General features: G+C 51.5%; 1 protein-coding gene across 1 annotated transcript in view; it reads right to left on the minus strand.

Annotated features, from left to right (window-relative positions):
- PLXDC1 (plexin domain containing 1) overlaps positions 1-22,200 on the minus strand; it is a 63,466-nt gene extending 41,266 nt beyond the window's left edge. The window contains exons 1-2 of the mRNA XM_042915844.1: positions 22,040-22,200; positions 13,571-13,749 (exon numbers count right to left, since the gene is read on the minus strand). Coding sequence (XP_042771778.1) covers positions 13,571-13,749; positions 22,040-22,115 — 255 coding nt within the window. The 5' untranslated portion in view covers positions 22,116-22,200. The remainder of the gene's footprint in view (positions 1-13,570; positions 13,750-22,039) is intronic.

A 22,200-nucleotide genomic window follows, 5' to 3' on the forward strand; every position in this document is an offset into this window, starting at 1 on the left:
GTCTGTGGGGAAGTCCCACTACCCCTGAGGGCGGCCCTCCAGACACTGTGGACTGCAGGCTAGAAGCCATGACAGTGGTGGCCTGACCTCACAGAGGGTCGGGGGCATAGCCTGAGCCAGATGACTTGGCAAGTCCACCAAAGAGAACTGTTTCCTTGAAAAGCCCCGCTCCGCAATCCACACTCATTCTGGGAGGCGGCATGATGTAGATTTCAAACATTCTTGGTCATGAAATCCTTTCTTCCAATTAATCTTCCGTGGAAACTTAATACATGCATCACATCAAAGTATGGCTGTTCTGGGGGAAGGAAAAAGGGCCTGGAGCCCGGCCTGCTGTGAGACTTCCTTCTCCACCACCCTCCATTCCATGGCAGTCCGTGCAGGAAGCACCTCTGCGAACCCTTAGGGTTCCACGGGGTGCACTTTGAAAACCACTGCTCCAAAAAAAAAAAAAAAAAAAAAAAAAAGAAAGAAAAGAAAAGAAAAGAAAACCACTGCTCTAGGATCAAGTGCAGGGTCTGTGGAGTCAAACGGACCCAAGTTCAAAAGCTGGCTCTACTACATAGTAGCTGGTGCCGAACATTACTCTCCTCTCTGAGCTTCAGTCCCTCGTCAGTAACGTCGCTCACAGACTTCTTGAAAGGATTAGACACAACATATCAATGTGAAGCTCTTAGCCCAGTGCCTGGTCCACAGTAGGTGCTTGCTAAGTAGGAGCTATTACGATGATTTTGTGGGACGTTTCCAAGACAGGTTTTCATGGTGGAGGCTGCCTCCTCAAAACCAACCCCAGCTCCATCCTAAACGTCCGCTGTGACAATGTCTCTTCTGCCTCAATTATTCATGCCTGGAGCCCGCCAGGCACTTCATTTCTGACAGCGGGACAGCATTTACCTTGGCTGAGCTCAAGACGTTTCTGGACAGGAACTCCGGCTAAGCTGTCACCATCGGCCCATCAACTGCCAGCCAACTGGCAGGTGAAAATGCTGGGGCAGGCAACCAAGGGCACCCTGCGGGGCCTGCTGGAGAGGCCTGGCCAGCCAGGCTTGTCAGGACGGTGCTCCAGGCAGCTGGGTCCAACCCAGGAGGTGCTGGTGGGATTACTGGGGGAGGGAGCATCCCGTTCACTGCCACCCCCATTCCATGAAGCCTTATGAGACCCTAGAATGTTTTTCTAGATCCCTGCTACTCAAAATATGCCCCACGGACCAGCAGCATTTGCATTACCTGGGAGCACATTGGAAATGCAGAATCCTAGGCCCCAACCCCAAACCTGCTGGGTCAAAATCCTAATTTGAACAAGCTTATCAGGGGATTCTTTTGCAAATAAAGCTGAAAATCACTTGTCTAGAAGCACCCCCTGTCTGGACCAATATGCCACTCATTTTCCACAATGAGATAGTGGTTAAATCCTTGGACTCCAAAGGCAGAAAGACCTGGGTTCTTGTCCTGGCTCTGTCACTCATGAGCTCTGCAACGTTGGGCAAGCTCTTCACCTCTCTGTTCCAAGACAGTATTAGAAACATTTGCCTCCTGGGCGGTATGTGGGTGAATTAAACGTAAGGCCAAAGAATGAGGTCTGCACTCAGGAAGGGCTCCTATAACATCACCTGTTATTCTTATTTTCCCTTGCCTCATGTATCCACATAATAACCTCTATTTGCCCTCTGGAGGTATTCGAGCCTCAGGTTGAAATAAACCCGCACAGAACACTTGTCACCACAGAAGCGCAGAAAGCCCTGGAAAGGGAGGGACCCAGGCCGGACAAAAGGGCACTGGCATCAGTACTGAGGGCCTAGTGTAAAGAGGTGTCAGGATGGATGAGGCTGACCTAGGGAGGCCCTGGAAGTGGGGGGTTGGACCAGACTCAGAAAGAGGGTACGGACCAGCTTTCTAGACCAAGCATTTCTTAATGCCCCTAACGCTTCTTGGAAATGGAAGAATCATCTTATCCTGGCTCTGACTCAACATGTGGGCTGTGGGAGGAGTATCAGCCAACCCAAGATTTTGACGGCATAAATATATATCATACAACCACACAGAATTAGGACAAGGAAAAACAAAAGCAAAAACAGACTCCCCCATCCCTCATCTGTCCCATGCTGGCATATCTCCTTCTCGTCTTTTCTATGTGTATATAATTTCACACGGTTATAATCCTGCTGATCATCCATTTGTGTGGCCTGCTTCCGCCAGGTTTCATGAATACCTACAGCAGTTTTTGATGTTGAACGTGATCTTTTAACTATCATTTATAACAGCTCCCTGGCCATCTACTCAGAAGAAAACCCACAATTTTCCTAACTATTTCTCTATTGTTGGGCATTTTGGTAGCTTCAAATTCTTACGCTCTCATAAATACTCCTGTGATTAATTTCTTTTTTTAATGTTTATTTATTTATTTTGAGAGAGAGAGAGAGAGAGAGAGAGAGAGGGAGAGAGCGCACAAGGAGGGGCAGAGAGAGATGGAGAGAAAAAATCCCAAGCAGGCTCCTCACGGTCAGTGCAGAGCCTGACGTGGGGCTCCAACTCACAAACTGCGAGGTCATGACCTGAACTGAAGTCTGGACACTTAACCGACTGAATCACCCAGGTGCCCCTCCTGTGACGAATTTATTGATGTACTTTCCACATCCAGGATTGTTTCCCCTGCTTGAAAGCGTTTGGCACAAAGCAGTGCTTCTCAAACCTTGATGTGCATACAAATCACCCGAGAATCAAATTCTGATTCCATAGGGTCTAAGTTCCTGCGTTTCTTTCTCTCTCTCTCTTTTTCTTTCTTTCTTTCTTTCTTTCTTTCTTTCTTTCTTTCTTTCTTTCTTTCTTTCTTTCCTTCTTTAAATTTTTTTAAGGAATCTACACCCAAGGTGGGGCTCGAACTCATAACCCCAAAACCAAGAGTTGCATGATCCACCAACTGAGCCAGCCTGGCACCCCTAGGCTCCCAGGCGCTGCCGACACTACTGGTCCCCCACCATACTTTGAGTAGTGAGGATACGAGGCATAGCACCTGAAGTTTCAAGGCCAGGAAATCCTCTTTCGTTGCTAGCATACTGGTTTTGTAGTTCCAGGTAAGATCTGGGGGGAAAGCACTACCTTTTCCACCCCCCTACCTTTCTGGTTAACCTTCTCAAGAAATTAACTCACCCGGGGCGCCTGGGTGGCTCAGTCGGTTAAGCGTCCGACTTCAGCTCAGGTCACGATCTCACGGTCCGGTCCGTGAGCTCGAACCCCGCGTCGGGCTCTGGGCTGATGGCCCAGAGCCTGGAGCCTGCTTCCGATTCTGTGTCTCCCCTCTCTCTCTGCTCCTCCCCCGCTCATGCTCTGTCTCTCTCTGTCTCAAAAATAAATAAACGTTAAAAAAATTAGAAAAAAAAAAAAGAAAAGAAATTAACTCACCCAATTTTTATAACAATTCCATGAGCCATTCTCAGTCCCATCTTATAGATGAGGAAACTGAGGGGGTGCCTGGGTGGTTCAGTCGGTTAAGCGTCTCATGAGTTCGAGCCCCACGCCGGGCGCTGTGCTGACAGCTCAGAGCCTGGAGCCTGCTTCGGATTCTGTGTCTCCCTCTCTCCCTGTCCCTCCCCACTCATGTTCTGCTTCTCTCTCTCTCAAAAATAAATAAACATTAAAAAAAATTTTTTTTAATAGATGAGAAAACTGAGGTTTAGAGTGATGATGTGGCAAGGATACCTAGTACGTACCGTCCCTGGGACCACAGTAGGTTGACCAGCCATCCTAGTTCACCTGGTGACTGGGATCTCCCAGGATGTTGAAAGTTCATTGCTAAAACCAAGACCATTCTGGGAAAACCAAGATGACTGGTCACCTAGACCAGGGCCTAATTCAGAGTCAGCTAATGTTTATCATTCCTGCCCCTGTGCCAGGCCCTGAATGTACATTCCTGTAGAACACCTTTGCAACTACATTTAGACAACAGCATCCCCATTTGACAATGAAGTGAGGTTAAGAAATCTGCCCAAGACAAAAACACAACCCAATTAAAAAACGGGCAAAGCAGGGGCACCTGGGTGGCTCAGTCGGTTAGGGGGCTGGCTTTTGGTTTCAGCTCAGGTCATGATCTTACGGTTCATGAGTTCAAGCCCTGAGTCGGGCTATGCGCTGACAGCATGGAGCCTGCTTGGGATTCTCTCTCCCTCTCTCTGCCCTTCTCCCGCTTGTGCCTGTGCACACACTTGCGCACAAATGCTCTCTCTCTCAAAATAAATAAATAAACTTTTTAAAAAAAGAATAATTTTTTAAATGAGCAAAGTGGCAAAGGAGACATTTTCCCGAAGAAGATATACAAATGGACAACAAGCACGTGAAAAGATGCTTAACATCATTAGTCATTCAGGAAACACAAAGCAAAACCACGATGAGATACCACCTCTTTACACCCCCTAGGATATTATAATTTAAAAAAAGAAAGAAAGAAGGAAAGAAAGAAAGAAAGAAAGAAAGAAAGAAAGAAAGAAAGAAAATAACAAGTGTTAGCAAGGGTGTGGAGAATTTGAAACCCTCACACATTGCTGGTGGGAATGTAAAATGGCTCAGCTACTATGGAAACCAATTTGGAGATTCCTCAAAAAAAACGTTAAACATAGAATTACCATTTGACCAGCAATTCCGCTCCTAGGTACATGGCCCAAATAGTTGAAAACAGGTCCTCAAAGAAATACATGGCCACATGTTCACAGCAGTACTATTCACAACAGCCAAAAGGCAGAAACAGCCCAAGTGTCTATCAACAAATGAGTGAATAAACAAATTATGGTCTATCTGGACAATGGAATATTATTCAGCCATAAAATAGATGTAGACGTGAAAACATCATGCTAGGTGAAGGACACCAGACACAAAAGGTCATACATCATATGATCTCATTTATATGTGAAACATCCAGAATAGGTAAATCTATAGAAACAGAACACAGGTTGGTGGTTGTGAGGGAATGAAGGCACAGGGTTTAAATGGCACAGTATCTCCTTTTGGGGTGATGAAAATGTTCAGGAAGTAGATAATGATTGCACAACATTGTGATGTATTAAATGCATTTCACTTAAAAGTGGTTAATTTTATGCTATGTAAATCTCACCTCAACAAGAAGGAAAGAAAGAAACCAACCAACCAACCAACCAACCAACCAACCAAAAAATCTACCTAAAGGAAAGGAAAAGGGTCAACAGGACTAATCTTTGTGGGAGATGGACGTCCTGGGTCTGAGCAACCAGGATGGTCCTTGGCACCCGTACTGAGCCCGGAAGCGGGTGGGTGGGGAGATGACAGGATCAGAGAACTCATCATGTGCCTCGCATTTTGCTCTAAATTTTGCTTTAAATCTCACCCTAATAAGATCAGTATCTACTACCCCATTTGGGAAATTTGAAACTAGTAGGGGTTTGCAGGGGCTCCCAATGCCGGGTTCATTAACTGAGGGGGTAAGCATCCAGCCCAGGGTCAGGCAGCTGGTACACGACTGGGGGCCGGGACTGCTGGACCGTTTCCACAGTGCTGGAGATGAGACGTCTGGGCTCCACACACCCCCTCCCAAACACCCCTTCTTCCTACAAAATCTCTTTTTTTTTAATGTTTTTTTTTTTAATTTTTGAGAGATAGAACATGAGCAGGGGAAGGGCAGAGAGAGAGGGAGACACAGAATCGGAAGCAGGCTCCAGGCTCTGAGCTGTCAGCACAGAGCCCAGCGCGGGGCTTGAATTCATAAACCACGAGATCATGACCTCAGCCAAAGTCGGACACTGAACCGACTGAGCCACCCAGGCGCCCCTATCCTATAAAATCTCTTATCTTCTCTCTTCATGACCTTCCCCTCCCTCCACCCACCTCACACGCTACTCTCAGAATTCTCCCAGTACTGGCCTCCTCACCTCATCCCCTCCCCTGGCCCACCACAGTGTGGTCCTTCCGTGAGCATTGCTTGTTCTTCAGGCGTCTGTGCTATGAGTCTCTCTGTGCCGTCTCCTCCAGGCCCTTCAATCTGGGGAGGAGGCCTTCTAGAAGTCTCCTTTTGGAAACTCTGTCTTTTGAGAGGTTGTAAAAACGAGGCATGTATTGCACTCGTTTGTCCCTCTTGCTGTCCACTGTCTCAGACTACATGGTGCCTGCCTGGCTGCAGGGCCTCTCAGCATTCTTAGGCCCACCATGGTGGGGAAAGAGCAGGGAAGTTTTACTTGGGCCAGAGGGGAGAGGAACTTAGGGAAGCCGGGCCATAGGGAAGCCTGGAGCAAGGGGACGGAGCTCTTCCTATCACGGAGAGAACTATTCAATTACAGGGGAACCTCCAAATCTGAATGTTCTCAAGCTTGGTTCCTCCCAAACTCTGGCCGAGATCTGAAACACAGAACCAAGAAAACCTTGCACTATGACTGGAAATCCCCAGGCTGGAAAAGGAATTTTGTCCAAGGCCTCCCCTTTCCAGCCTCTCGGAATAAACTGTGCCACAAGCCAGGGTCTCTGACTTAGCACTATGGCTCCCCCAACCCCACCCTACCCCCTCCAAAAACAGTTCCCAGGGTTCCAGGGCCTCAGAATTGGTCTTTGGTGGAAAATCTGTGGAAACCTGGTCCAGAAAAGAGTCCTATTTCCACTGGGACATGGTGGTAGTGTGGGCGTGAGAAGAAAATCTAAGGAGAGGGCTCTGGTCAGGGCCCTTGGGGCTGCCAGCTCGCCCTGGGAGGGCTGGCTGGAGGCCTCAAGGTCTCAAAGAGAGACGGTCTGAGTTGGAAGGAGCACTGTGTGAGGTGGCCAGGCCGGGGATGCTGGGCAGAAGGGATTGAGCAGAGGACGCCCATCAGGGAGGCTGGGCAGAGGGGCTGGGTAGGAGGGCTGGTTAGAGGTCTGGGCAGGGATCTGGGGAGAAGGGGTTGGGCCGGAGGGGGCAAGACAGGAAGACGGTCAGAGAGACCGGGCAGGGAAGGTCTGGGATGGGGGCTGGGCAGAAGGCCCAAGCAAGAAGGGAAGCCCACGGCCAGGAGGGTGTACTGAGGAACAACGAAGGAAGATGAGAGGCCTCTGGGGTGGGTGTGTGGGGCAGCAAAGGGAATGAAAGCCCACCTGCCAGGCCCTTGGCCCCTTGATATGGCCCCAGAGCAGAGGCATGAAGCAGGCTGTGATATAGAGAAGTAGCAAAATGCTTTCCTGTTGAGGCTCAAGAAACCCTTTTAAAACAGACCAAACCAAATTAGCTGAAATATCTTCTTCCTACCACTCCCCTCTCGCCCAGCCCTTTGCCACCAAGCCATTGTCTAGATCGGGTCTCCTCCAGCCAAGCAGACCCCAGCTCTCAGGGCCACTGAGCAGACACTCGGGAGAAGCGGGTGTCTCTGGGGCCCTCTCCTGGGCCCCTGAGTGGCTGAGGCTGCCCCACTGTCCAGGGCAGCGTGGGCACAGAGCCTGGACAGGGATGGGAGGGGGGCCTTGAGGCCTGGCTGTGCTGAAAGGGGTGGTCCTCAGTGTCCCCCATCAAACACCGCCTGGCGCAAGGCCTAGTGGGTTCCGGGCAGAGTTGGGAATGGAGTGGAGGCCGTCCTGAAGCCCAGTTGGGTGGCGGCTGTATGCACACATGTTCTGGTGTGTGTAAGCACTGCCGTTCTCTCACGTGTGTGGGAATCCAAGAACCAGTAGAGTTGGAGTCCTTGGAGGCACTGAGTCCCAGGACAGACCCCAACGCAACCTCTTCTCTTCTACAGTCCCGTCTTCCGAGGTCTCTGGGGATGGAGAAATCCCTACTTCCTCTGTTCCTCCAAAGGAGGAGCTCCTACTGTGTGCCAGGCACTGACAGCCCGGTCCTCAAAGTCTCGGGTCTCGTGGTGCTTCCATTCCAGGCAGAGGACAGGCAACATAAACAAATAAATAGATAATTCGGTGCAGGAAGTGACAAGTTCTATGGAGAAAAATAGTCTATTCCCTCTGCAGCAGTCACAGCCCTGCAGCTGTTAGAACACAGCCAGAGTCAGAGCCTTCTCTAGACCAGGCTAAATGCCCACGGGCTTCTTCAACCATTCTGGAGTCCCCTGGTTTCTAGATAGCCATCTCATAGGGGGCACAAGCCCTCCAGCTTTATGGTCAGGTCAGGAAATACCTCCATAGGACCTCCAGAGCCCCAGCACTGGTGCCCGGATTTCTGTGGGTTTCCGTGAACACAGCCAGCTTTCCCACCTCCACCCTTGGCAGCCACTTCACACTCCTGACTCATCCCCAGCCCACAAGCAGTGAGGAGCCCCACAACTTTTCCTCATGAAGTAGCGCTAAGCCACATCTCTCCCACCTTAGTTTAAACGAAAGTGCCAGGATTTATATTTATCCTGGTAGTTTCATCTGGCGTGAAGCCGACAATCACTCAGCCTGCCAAGGCAGGCTTCCAGATCCCAGTCTGACTTCTGAACTTACTTGCAGCTAAGGTAGAAGTCTGATCCTCCCGTCCTGCCGGCAGAGCTGGGCACAGCCCCCCGGGGCAGTCAAAGGTGTTTCCTGCCGGGGGCACCTTGCTCCTTCCCAAGGACGCTAGACGTGTGGCTGTCGAGGGGGCCACAACGCTCCCGGGATGGGGGAAGTCATGTAGTCAAGTATAGCCACGTGGTACCTGGGAAAGCTTCAGGTTCTGGTGGTCGTTCTAGTAACTGCTTTCAAAACTGGCTTGAAATATTACAGATCAGAAGTCCCCACATCTAGATGACCATCAGGATCACATGGGAACTTTTAAAGGAACAAATTCCCAGTCTCCATCTCCAACGTTTCTGAACCAGTCCGGGGTGGAGCCCGAGAATTTGTGTTGTTTTTTAAGTTCTGGGGTTATTGAATCCATACCGGCTCTTAATGATCCCCACTGCCCTTTCTGAATCCCCACAGACGATTGCTTCCAGAAGTCTGCCTCTTTGTGGCTCTCTTCTGCAAGGGCCTCTCTGCATGGACTGGGACATGGCCCTTTGACCATGGTGTCTGGCCAAGAGCAAGTATCAGTCCTTTCACTAATGGCCCAACAAAGCTGGGGCAGGGGGGAGTGGGGAAGGGTGTCCAGGACCCCTTACACCTCTCCTGCCTTGGCCTTCCACCTCATCACCCCACCATGGCTCCTTGGTTCTAGAGGATGGAGAAGACAAGGCACAATGGGAAGTGAGTTGGGGCTTCGTTCTCTGAGGTTCTACCAGGTTCCACCTCAAAGATTAGGTGAGGCGGTGAGGCCCTGACCTCAGGTATAGTGCTTAAGTTGGCACTAACAAACCCAGTCATCAAGAGAGAGGAAATTTTAAATATACATATTTTTAAGTTTATTTATTTATTTTGAGAGAGAGAGAGACAGAGCACATGCAGGTATGTGAGCAGGTTAGGCTGCAGAGAGAGAGGGAGAGACAGCATCCCAAGCAGGCTCTGTGCCATCAGTGCAGAGCCTGATGCAGGGCTTGATCCCACAAACCATGAGATCACGACCTGAGCCGAAATCGAGAGTCGGATGATTAACCGACGGAGCCACCCAGGAGCTCCAGTGTAGAGGATATTTTAAAGCAGTATTTTAAAACAGAAATGAGTTCCAAAAAATCCACGATCGGGGCAACTGCATGGCTCAGTCGGTTGAGCGTCCGACTTCAGCTCAGGCCATAATCTTGCGGTTCGTGAGTTTGAGCCCCATGTTCGGCTCTGTGCTGACAACTCAGTGCCTGAAGCCTGCTTCTGATTCTGTCTCCGTCTCTCTCACTCTGCCCCTCCCCTCACTACACACTGTCTCTCTGTCTCTCAAATATAAACATTAAAAAAAAATTTTTTTAATCCATGGTGAAAAAAATATCAAAATTATAAATAAAGACAGGATCAGTAATAGTGCCAAGCTTTACGGGAGCCTGAAGTAAAAGGAAAACTAAGTCACAGAAACAATAATGCAGAAGGAGGGAGAGTTTAGAGCATTTATGACTCTGCTCCCTTCCTACCAGGCTGCAAGTTGGCTCTGGTCCCTCTTCAGTCCCCACTGCCACAGCTCTTGGAAGCAGACCCTCTTGCAGAGACAGTCACAGCTCTTGCTGGTTTGGGTAACCACCCTCCCTGCCAGCACAAGTGTAGACGTCTTAACGGCTCCTGCTGCTGTTTCTAAGACACTTTATCATCCCCTGCTGTTTTCTTCACCCTGCCCACTCCTGGGTAAACTGTCCCTGCATTCAACTCCCCCACTAGAAAGCAAGACAGGAAAACAAAGTCAAAAGACAAGAGGGAAGGAAGGAAGGGAGGGAGGGAGGAAGGGAGGGAGGGAGGGAGGAAGAAAGGAAGGAAGGAAGGAAGGAAGGAAGGAAGGAAGGAAGGAGGAAGGAGGAAAGGAAGGGGGAAGGAAGGAAGGAAGGAGGAAAGGAAGGAAGGAAGGAAGGAAGGAAGGAAGGAAGGAAAAGAAAGGAGGAAGGAGGGAAGGAAGGGGGAAGAAAGGAAGGAGGAAAGGAAAGGAGGAAGGAAGGAAGGAAGGAAGGAAGGAGGAAGGGAAAGAAAGGAGGAAGCAGGGAAGGAAGGGGGAAGGAAGGAAGGAGGAAAGGAAAGGAGGAGGGAAGGAAGGAAGGAAGGAGGAAAGGAAAGGAGGAGGGAAGGAAGGAAGGAAGGAGGAAGGAAAGGAGGAAGGAGGGAAGGAAAGGGGAAGGAAAGAAAGAAGGGAGGAAGGAAGGAAGGAAGGATGGAAAGAAAGGGGGAGGAAGGAAGGAAAGGAGGAGGAAGGAAGAAAGGAAGGAAGGAAGGAAGGAAGGGGAGGAAGGAAGGAAGGAAGGAAGGAAGGAAGGAAGGAAGGAAAGAAGGAAGGAAGGAAGGAAGGGAAAGAAAGGAGGAAGGAGGGAAGGAAGGGGGAAGAAAGGAAGGAGGAAAGGAAAGGAGGAAGGAAGGAAGGAAGGAAGAAGGAAGGGAAAGAAAGGAGGAAGGAGGGAAGGAAGGGGGAAGGAAGGAAGGAGGAAAGGAAAGGAGGAGGGAAGGAAGGAAGGAAGGAGGAAGGAAAGGAGGAAGGAGGGAAGGAAAGGGGAAGGAAAGAAAGAAGGAAGGAAGGGAGGGAGGAAGAACAGAAGGAAAGGGGGAGGAAGGAAGGAAAGGAGGAGGAAGGAAGGAAGGAAGGAAGGAAGGAAGGAAGGAAGGGGAGGAAGGAAGGAAGGAAGGAAGGAAGGAAGGAGGAAAAGAAAGGAGGAAGGAGGGAAGGAAGGGGGAAGGAAGGAAGGAGGAAAGGAAAGGAGGAGGGAAGGAAGGAAGGAAGGAAAGATGGAAGAAGGAAGGAAAGGAGGAAGGAGGAAGGAGGGAAGGAAAGGGGAAGGAAAGAAGGAAGGAAGGAAAGAAAGAAGGGAGGGAGGGAGGAAGGAAGGAAGGGAGGGAGGAAGGAAGGAAGGAAGGACAGAGCAGGAAAAAAAAATATTTAAAATTTTAAATTATCCTAAGACAGAAAAGATCTTACATCCATGACACAAGAACAGAATGCCTTTTTTTTCCTAAGGAAAGAAATAATCGGAAAATAACAAAGAGCTCTTAGAAATTAAAAATGATCATAGAAAAAAGAATCAGTAACATTCAGAAAATAAAGTTGAGAAAAGCCTCCCAGAAAATGGACCAAAACCAACAAGCAAACCCTGCAAATAAACAACAGAAAAGAGAAGTTCAGTGATCAATCCCTGAGATGAACGTTGAATCAAGGAGACCTACAGAAAGAAGGAACTAGGCAGAGAGAAGATTGTCAAAGAAATAAAACAGGAGGACTTGCCAGAACTGGTGGGTGTAAGTCCCAGAGTCAGAACACATCACTGCACTTTCAGAATGTGGGGGTTACACCTCAAGAGCTTCCAGAGCAGGGAGGGAGCACATATAAACAAAGGACAAGAGTAAGAAGGACATCAAACCTCTCAACAGTGACACTGGAAGCCAGAAGATGCCTGCAAACCTCTGAAGGAAAATTATTTTTAATCTAGAATTCTATATTCAGCCAGACCATCAATCAAGTGTAAGGATAGAATAAAGGCATTTTGGGGGCACCCGGGTGGCTCAGCCGGTTAAATGTCTGACTTCAGCTCAGGTCGTGATCTCACGGTTCGTGGGTTCCAGCCCTGTGTCAAGCTCTGTGCTGACAGCTCAAGAGCCCGGAGCCTGCTTCGGATTCTGTGTCTCCCTCTGTCTCTGCCCCGCCCCCAATTGTGCTCTGTCTCTCTCAAAAATAAACATTTAAATAACTAAAAATAAAAGAAAAATATTTTTTTTAAAAAGGGCATTTTCAGATATGTGAGTTTTCTAAAGAATGTTCCCTCCTGTGTAACCTTTCTCAGGAAGCTAAACAAACAAGGGGGGCAAGCAGGAAAGATTGAGAGAATAGGGCACCCAACACAAGAGACAGATAAGGGGGTTCCAACCTTGGAGGAGAGGGAGATCCCACAACGACCGTGGGGTGGGCAGGTGGGCAAGCAGCCAGCCCAGGTTGGAGCAGGACAACAGGAGAGAGGTTTCTGGGGGGTGGGGGGTGGGGGGTGGGGGTGGGAGGAAAGGACAGGTTGTACCACACCAAAAACTCTATTTGAAGCCAGTAGATATATAAGAATATATAGCTATGGTAAGTACAGAAAAGTAAACAAACAGGGGGTTGGGGCAAGGATCCAGGAAAAACAAAAACTGTACAAGAAAGTCAACAATAATATTACCCTGCTTGGATTAGTGGTGAACAATATTTACACGATTATCATGATATAAAGCAGAGCACACAGATTTAACAAAAACACTGGCAGTAGAATGACAGTCGAGGGAGTGCATAAAAGGCAAATTTTCATCTACACAACAGGTAGTCAACAGACAACGTCTAAGGGAATTAATCAAGAGGCGGCAGCGTGAGCAAATTACTTAGAAATACGGTGGTAACCCACCGTATATTGTACATAATATACAAAAACCGTCAGGTGCAGGTGCAAACACACGCACACGTGACGACAGATTCACCCTCAGACACAGAGGCCCCCCGTCGGCCTCCCAGAAAGCCCGCCGGAGAGCAGGGCCACACGCTGCAAGGACAGCACCTCCTCAGGGCCTTGACATTCCTAGCCCGGATGCACCAGCCCCAGAACTGTTAGTTCTCGTTCTCTCGCTAATTGTCTTCTCTACTCAGTGCCCTGCCCTGAGGCTAAGCAGCCTGAGCCTCTTTGGCCGTTAACCCTTTGGGGCTACAGGGTCTGTAAATGGTGCAGGAATGAGAAGGGAGAGGGGCCTGAGCGGGCAGCTAGATGTGACCAATGATGCCACCTTCATTCAGCGTTTAGCGGAGGCCTCGGGCCACGCAAGAACCCACGGCCAGGAAGCCTGTGCACATGCTGTGCATTCTTGAGCAAGTCACCTCACCTCCCTGGGTGCACGAGGAGGTGGGCGATCTATGAAGCTCTGAGATGCGAAGATTTAATGTCCCAGGCTGGGCCCTGCTCTCATCCCCTCCCCTGGGATCCCTCTCTCCATGCCGACAACCAAGGCCAATCCCAAAGGATATGTGATTTGCAGGGCTGACAAGTTTACTCAGGGCACCTGGGGAGTCCCTCACCGCCACTTCCCTCCCCTTCCGCGTTCCTCCAGCACTCACCACCACCCTGGTCCCGTTATCTGGCAGTGTGTCAATGGCCAGGGTGCCCCCACCCGGGTCTTGGCTCAGCTGGGTCCTGTCCGACTCTGATGCCTGCCCGGGGCTCTCTCGGGCTCTCCGACTCCATCCCTGCGTGATCCGCTTGGCAGCCCGCCCAGAGCCTCCGCCTGCATCCTGACCTGGGAGAAGGAGACAGTAAGCTGAGTCCCGGCAGTCCGGAGTGAAGGTCCAAGCAGGGGAGCAGCCCATTTACTCTGCAGAGGCCCCAGCGCCACGCCATCACTGACCGTGGGGACAGCTGCCAGGGCAGGAGACACCCATTGTGCACTGAGCGCCATGTGTCACCTCCGTGCCACACACTCTGCACACAGCACACCGTTAGTCCTCACCCAGCCCTCCGCAGGAGATAGGATGCTCTCCATTTTGCAGACAGGAATCAAGGGCTCACAGAGGTTAAGGAGAGTCGCCTGTTGGGTTAGGGAGGGAGATAAGTTCCAAATGTCCAAAGGGGTAATTATTCTCAACCTCTGCTGCACACAGAATCATTGGAGGAGCTTTAACAATTCCTACTGTCTGGTTCCCACCCCAGAGATCCTGATATAATTGTTCTGTGGTGTGGCCTGGGCGTTAGGATTCTTAAATAATCCCCAGGGGAGCTTTTGGGAAGCCCTGAACCTAACTCTGTAAACAAGGGTGAGCACCTTTGCTCTGGAACATTCCAAACCAGTTCCTGATTTCTCTGCCAGAAATGGCGCATAAGCTCATCTTCCAGGAGACTCCAGGGACTAGAAGTCAGAGAGTAGACTTCTTTGAGTTCAGGGCTTCTCAACATTAGCACCATTGACATTCTGGACTGGAGAATTCTTGGCTGTGGAGGCTGTCCTGAGCATTGTAACATGTTCGGCAGCATCCCCGGCCTCTGCCCACTAGATTCCAGTAGCACCTCCTCCCAGACTGTGACAATCAAAGATGTCTCCATAGCGCGGACCACTGTGTAGTCCTGTGACTACCTGCAAACACCTTGGGCAAGTCCCTTTCTCCATAAAACATGGAGCTTAGCCTCCATCAAAGATGGCAAATAGGTTTCATCTCAAAAGCCATCTCCAATCAATTAGTGACAGCCAGGAGTGCTCTAATCGAGACAAACCCTGAAGCCCCATCAGTGTTTAGCAGGAAAGATTGTCACGATCGATTAACGATGTTTGCCAGGGCCCCGGATGGGGAAGTGGCCGCACTGGCCATTCAGCAGCCATTCCTAGACTCGGTGTTCTCTGTCCCGCCTAGGTCATTACCTTTATTCTGAATGGCACAGAAACCATGCTTTTCCTTTTTAGAAAGATTTGTGCCCCTAAAGATGTGTCTTATATTGTCACTGCAATTGTCACACCTAGCCTGGACGTGTGTATGGGACACAGATCACCAGAGAGGTGGGTCTGATATTTCCTGTGATATTCATCGACTTCAGGCCGACCCTGTGTCCGATGCCCTTGTCCGCCACTCGCTAGAGCTTCTGGATATAACCCTCTTTCCTAGCGCACCCACTGTGCGTAACTACGTGTCTGTCCCTCTGGCAGACGAGCTCCCCCAGGACTCTCCCCACCTCCTGCAAATGTGCGTTCTCAGTGTCTGGCAAACAGTAGGTGCCCAATCACTGTACCATTGAGGACGCGATAGTGGAGGTAACTCTTGGGAGCCTGCAAGGACAGAGGTTGAGACAAGGCTTGGTCAGCACCAGGCCTGGGGCTGGGGCCAGGACTCTGCTGTGGGGCCCTGGTTTGTCATTAGACATTTCATCCAATTAAGTCATTCTTGGCTGCTGGTGCTTGCTGGACCCTTGCCGGCCCTCTCTCACTTCTCTGCCCCTAATCGCAACCAGATGCTCTGGAGGAGGTGGGGAGTGGGGCGGCCCCCAGGCCCCTTCCCCAGGTTGCCCACTGGCTGAGATGGGCCTAAGCCCAGGGCTGGGAAGGCAGCCTGCCATTGGCTCAGACCCCAAGCCAAGGCTGTCTTGCCCCTCTCGGGTGGGGCCCACAGCTGCTTCTGGAGATAGAACGGTTTGTGCTGGGCTGCTCTGCCCAGCTCCCCGGGTCCTCCTGCAAGCAGCCCTCGGGCCTGGGCTGGAGCCAGAACAGGAAAGGAACGTGTGCAGAGCACGTAGAAGAGCTTAGCCGGCCTGGAAAGGGATGCTAGAGGTCTGCACGCATCACAATCCTGCAACTGAGACAGGAGGGTGCCTGCAACGTGGGGGCCCAAGGCCTGAGAAGAGGGCTGGGAAGGGGGGCCCAGCCAAGATGAGGGGTCAGGGAAGGGACGCCCGCGCCCAGAAGCTGTTTGACCTTGGACCCATCTGCTTACCTCTCTGAGCCTCAATTCCCTCATCACTAAAACGGGGGTGACAATCATGTCTACAGGGCAGGCTGCCATGAGCATCAAGTGAGAAACAAATGAGAAGGCTTTAGAATTAGAGGGTTCAGGGCCAAGGTCAGAGGCAAAGAGTCCACTAAGTCGGACAGGGAAGGGGATGGAGAGGGAGACTGCCCAGGAACCTGCCCTACCCTGGCCCGGCCCTGAGTCTGACCCTCTCAGCCCCCACGACATCTGTCTCCCTGCCACTCTTCCCCCTCCCAATTGGCGAGGACAGGACATCACCCCCTCAGCTTGTGGAAGGAGCCAACGCAGCTGGTTGCTCACGTGTATCTGTGTGTCGGGACCCACGTGCCTGTGCACACGCAGACTTGCCTGAAGGTCCGGGCCGTCCCCCCTGCATGCTCACACATGTGTTGCACACTCTTCCAACCCTCGGCCACTCTCTGCTCTACCTTCTGTCTCGCATCGGACAGCTTCACCTTCCCAGCACCCACGTCACGTGAGTGCACCTGCCCGTGAGTGACGGCGAGAAGCTCCCGGAGATCACGCCGTTCTTTATTCATCCACGCATTCACCCATGGCCCCAAGCAGCATGCTGTCGCAGCGGCAATAGGAAGAATAAAAATGACAGCTAACTTTTCGAAAACGCTCACTCTTTGCTACCACTCTTCCAAATGCTTTAAAACACATTAACGCATTTAATCCTCCCAATAGCCCCTTGAGATCGGTGCTAGTTTTAGATCTATTTTACGAATTGGGAACTGAGACACAGAGATGTTAAGGAATCTCCCCAGGTCACACAACGAGTCCATGGCGAGATTGGCACACAGGGCAGGTTGACCTTAGGGTCTGCTCAGGCCACAGAAAGTGTAACAAGAAGCGCCCAGCGACCCCAGGCTATTTCCTAAGGTGCAGGGGCAGCCCAGGGAAGGACAGGCGTGTGGGCTGGGCTTACTGGGGACCACTGGGCCTGAATTTTGGAGCTGCCCTGGGAGACTGTGTCCCCTGGCATGCAGGAGGGCGGCCCAGCAGCAGTAGAACCCCAGGTCTCTCCACGTGCCACTGCCCTGCTCTGGCACAAGAAACCACGGGCTGACTTCAGGAGGCCACGTCATGCCACCCCAGTGCCTGGCCAAGCCACCCTCGTCCCACCCGTCACCCAAGCTCGCCATTCCAGCCCCACAGCCACAGCCTCCGCCCTTAATGCCCTCTAACTAGTCTCTCACACTCTCTCCAGGGCATTCTTTCTAGAGGACACACGTGATTCCATTTCTCCCATGCGTCCAGCTCTCCACAGCCCTCCAGCTGAAGGCCCTTCCTGACCGGATCCCTCCTCTCTCCTCCGGCCTCCTGCCTCCCTAAAGCCCTCGCCAGGATCCAGCCCTGCTCTCTCTGGCCACAGGGCCTCACACACGTGGCTTTCCCAGCCGGAACCACTCTGCTCCATAAATGAACCCTTCTTCTGATGACCTTTTGATCATCTTTCAAGTCCCATAAGATGTCATCTCTCCCCAAAGCATCCCCTGACATCTCTCCTCCTCACCCCAAATGCTACATGCATCATCCCAGCCCTGATCCCAACATGTTGTGACTGCCTATGCATCTGCAGGCTCTAGGTACCTGATACAGAGCAAAGGCTTAGAAAGTACATATAGATGAAGGAAGGAAGGAAGGAAGGAAGGAAGGAAGGAAGGAAGGAAGGAAGGAAGAAAAAAAAGAAAGAAAGAAAGAGAAAGAAAGGAAGGAAGGAGGGAGGGAGGGAGGGAGGAAAGAAGGAAGGAAGGAAGGAAAGAAAGAAAGAAAGAAAGAAAGAAGGGAAGAAAGAAAGAAAGAAAGAAAAAGAAAGGAAGGAAGGAGGGAGGGAGGAAAGAAGGAAGGAAGGAAGGAAGGAAGGAAGAAAGAAAGGAAAGAAAGAAAGAAAGAAAAGAAAAGAAAGAAAGAGAAAGAAAGGAAGGAAGGAGGGAGGGAGGGAGGGAGGGAGGAAAGAAGGAAGGAAGGAAGGAAGGAAGGAAAGAAAGAAAGAAAGGAGGAAAGAAAGAAAGAAAGAAAGAAAGAAAAAGAAAGGAAGGAAGGAGGGAGGGAGGAAAGAAGGAAGGAAGGAAGGAAGGAAGGAAGGAAGGAAAGAAAGAAAGAAAGAAAGAAAGAAAAAGAAAGGAAGGAAGGAGGGAGGGAGGAAAGAAGGAAGGAAGGAAGGAAGGAAGGAAAGAAAGAAAAAGAAAGGGAGGAAAGAAAGAAAGAAAGAAAGAAAGAAAGAAAAGAAAGGAAGGAAGGAAGGAGGGAGGGAGGAAAGAAGGAAGGAAGGAAAGAAAGAAAGAAAGGAAGGAGGGAGGGAGGGAGGAAAGAGAGGGAGGGAAGGAAGGGGAGGGGGATCTTTAAATGCCTTGGTTACTTGAGATCCGCAAAGCTGAGAAAACCCTTCCCCTGGGGCACAGGCCCACTGGAAACCCTCACTGCAATGCCACAGCAATAAAGGAGCACAGGTTTGGAATCACACAAACTTGAAGTTGAACCCTGAATCTACTACTTACTGACTGTGACGCTGAACAAATTACCTAATCCCTCTAAACCTCAGCTTCCTTATCTGTAAAAGGGGAATGATAAAACCTACACTTGGAGTCTTTAACAAAATACTATACACAAAGCACCCAGCAAAGTTCCCCTGCCTTCTCTGGATTTTACTTGAGAACCAACTTTCCAAGGAACTTGAGAGAGTCTCCAGACTCTGAGCTGAAATCTTGTGCCCTAATACAAAGTCCCCAGTTGCATCCTCTTGCTGGGAAACCCACTGAGGCTCCCACCGTGGACCTTCCCCTGGGGAGAGGGAAGGAGGCACAAGGGATTAGCAGGAAGGGACCACCAAGTAGTCAGAGAAGAACGGGAGAGCAGAGAAGTGTGAGTTTCTCTCGAAGGGAGAGTCTGGGGTCCGTGACCACCTCTGATTCACTCACTCATTCAATACACACTCATTGAGACCCTACTGTGTGCCAGGCACTGCACTGGGTGCTGGGGCAACAAGACGGAACGGGCAGACACAGCCCCTGTGCCCGTGAAAATTCCAGTTGGAAAAGACTCCTGCAAAATGAAGAATGTGGTGAACAAGAGAGCGTGCGGTGGGGACAGGTGCTCTAAGACAGACGGAAGTGTTGGGCTTTATTTCTACCCTGGGCAGCGCCATCACGGTGAGCCTGTGTGCGGAGGAGGAGGTGGCCCTTGAGCTGAGACCTGAATGAAGAGAAGCCCGTGTTACTTGAGGACCAGAGGGGACACAGCCTGGATGTGTTGAGGGATGGACCTGGGGAGCGTGAGAGCAGGTGCCGGGATGGGGGGCGGGGAGGGAGGCTATCCACTCTAAGAAATTTGGACTTTAAGGCAATAAAATCCAAGCTCTTATTTATTAATGTTTTCCTGAGAAATGGAAATTTTTCCCAATTGGAAAACAAAACAGAAATCTGGACTTTAGTCTCAGTTTGTTTGGAAGTGTCTGGTGGCAAGAAGGAGGTTGGAAGCAGAAGCATGGTTATAAGGGGCCCTAGACACAATCTGGCCCAAACGCCGTTTTATAAAAGAGGAACCCAAGGTGCAGAGAAAGGAGGAAGTGGCCAGGATCACCAGGGATTGGGGTTGGGCCTGATCTCCCGACTCCCAGACCAAAGACATGCCCTCCAGCTGCCTCTTCTCGCTATAGCTGTTTTAGGCAGCGCTGGTCCCACTGGGGCCGAACCCTGCTGCCCCTGCCAGTGCCTCCTAAGGCCATCTTCCTGTCTGTCCCCCTCTAGTGGTCTTCCCTCCCCTCCTGACTATATCTTTGGGTTACTCATCTTTCTCCTGCTTCCATTCTAATGATGGATGAAGTTTCAAGGCTCCACCCAACAAGCCAACCCATCAAGAGGGAGGGGAGACCGCAGCTCCCTCCTGAGGTCCCCCTGCCCACAGAGCTTGGAGCCTTGGGGCTGGATGATGCCCCTTCACATCCAGCTCCCCGCTGCCCTTTCACCAGGCCCCAGGGCTCCGCCACTGACTGAGCCAGGCTGTCCCTCCTTAGAGGCCTCCCCTAGAATATCCACCCCTCCACCTCTTCCTCCAACAGACAACGCCCCCTACCTCCACACAGACCTTTCCTCCAATCCAGCCGGGCCTGGTGAAAAAAACCGCTGGACCGAGTCAATAGCTGCCCCCTCTGGCTTCCTAGAGCTTCCTTAAGTCCAACCCATCTCTCCTGCTGCAGAGAAAGTCCATTTTTTCCTGGCTGAATCTCTGGCAAAGCTGAGAAGACAGGGTGTCCTCTACTTAGAGATTTGAATTAAGTCTCTGCCTGCCCCCCTCTTCCCGACCTCCCCAGGTATCTACGACCCCAATCCGACGCTGAGGAGGCAGCCCTCAGCCAGGCCCCAGTCTGGCCACCATCCCCCAGCACATGCTTGTTACCTCTCAATTCCCCTTCCCCAACCGTCTCCACAGTTCTCCCAACTCAGCCAGGGGTCCAGGGCCCACCCCCCTCATCAACCCAGTCACATCCTGGGTTCAAAAGATCCCACCAGGTTTGGGGCTGCAAAGGACTTCAAAAATTGACCTGTCCAACCTCTTCCTTTTTATATCTATTTTTTGAATTATCAATTACCCACACATGTCACAACAAATCTGAAAGGGCACGACAGTCATAAAAAAGAAAAAAAATCTCTCGGAATCCCACCACCAAGAGGTAAAGATTTTGCTCACAGCCTCCCTTTATAAGTGGAGAAACAGGCCCAGAGAAGGAAAGTAACTTGTTCAAGGTCACACAGCAAGTGAGATGTTGGGACAAGAAGCCAAGTCTCTGGCCCTTGCCTGTGTGGTCTCCCTGAAACCTGGTGGTTCTGAACCAACAGCCTCTTGCCACATCAGCTTCCACTGCTCTCTGCCCACATTTTCACCACCAGTACCCTTTCCCACCCTCCTTCTCAACAGGGACCCAAGCTTGTCTCAGCTACATACAAGGACCATTAAAGTCAAGAACGCTGTCACTGATGCTGTGCCTGATGTAGCACACCTCAGAGACAAAGCAGCCCCAACTACAGCATCTCCCGGACAACCTCGTGCCACTGCTCTGTCCCATTTAAAGGACACCTATGTCAGTGAGGCATAAAGCTCTGTCTTCCCAATTCTGTCAAGAGGCTAGACTGCAAATCACCCACCTCCCCAACCCCAGAGAAGGTCTGGGTGCCTGAGGAGAAAGGAGGGGCATGTAAAATTGCAAGCTGAAAAAATGGTTCTTTTATAATATGAGAGACTCAAGGTAGACCTCAGAAAGGACTTCCAGGTGGGAGAGATGATTGTGGAGAACGGTGTAGGGGAGAGGAGTGTGCAAATAGGAGCCCCCCCACTATCCAGAGCCAGAGCAACTAATGGCCAGAGTCCACAAGGACAGTACAGCAAGAGTGACAGGGGGACCCTGGAGGCTGGGGAAGGGGGGAGCAGCAAGTTGCTTCTTCGTGGGCCCAGGACTGTTCTCCAGGCTCCAAGCAGGGAGACGAAGCCTACTAGCAAGCCAGGCTGCTACAGGGCTTCCTCTGGGAGAGATGCTGGGTCTCCACCATTCCCCTGATTGCTCCCACCCAGCCCCAAAATCCGACTCAGACCCAACCGGGGTCAGCTTGGGGGTGGGGGTGGGGGTGGGGGGGCGGTGGGGCAGGAAGAGAAAGAGGAGGCAAAGCTGGGGCAGGAGGCACCCCAGGCTCCCCATCTCATCAGATTCATCCTCCTTCAGCGTGACCAGGGGTCTCTACGACTCCCCCACTGTCCCCTTTGGGGCCAGAGTCACTGCCTTATGTAGCCCCCTCTACTGGGGTCCCTCCAGTGTCCTTCCAGGAGGAAAGAAGTGGGGGGTATCAGTGTCTGCCGCCTTTACTCTCACTCACGCATGTGTTTAAAGAAAGTGAGTGGGTCCCTGTCCACCTGCCACAGCCCACAGAGCTCTTGGCCCTCCGCGGACAGTGCCCCCCCCCCCCCACCTCCAGCCCGACATCGCCAGCCGGTGGGTACTTGCTCGTGCCCACGCCTGCCTGACTGCCCCCTCCCGGGCCCCGGCCCACCCCCCTCCCCCCCACCAACTCCGGCCAGTCCTACCTGCTCCGGGCGGGGGGCTCAGCGCCCGGGCAGCCTCCCTGAGCACCAGCACCAGGAGCCAGAGCTCTGCCCGCATGGTGGGTGTCGGGACCCGCCCCCGGCCCGCTGCGGCCCGGGCCCCGGCGAGGGAGGGGCCGGGCTCGGGCGGCGAGGTCCCCGGG

This window comes from Panthera leo, chromosome E1 (genome assembly GCF_018350215.1).
Source record: "Panthera leo isolate Ple1 chromosome E1, P.leo_Ple1_pat1.1, whole genome shotgun sequence".
Lineage (NCBI taxonomy): Eukaryota > Metazoa > Chordata > Mammalia > Carnivora > Felidae > Panthera > Panthera leo.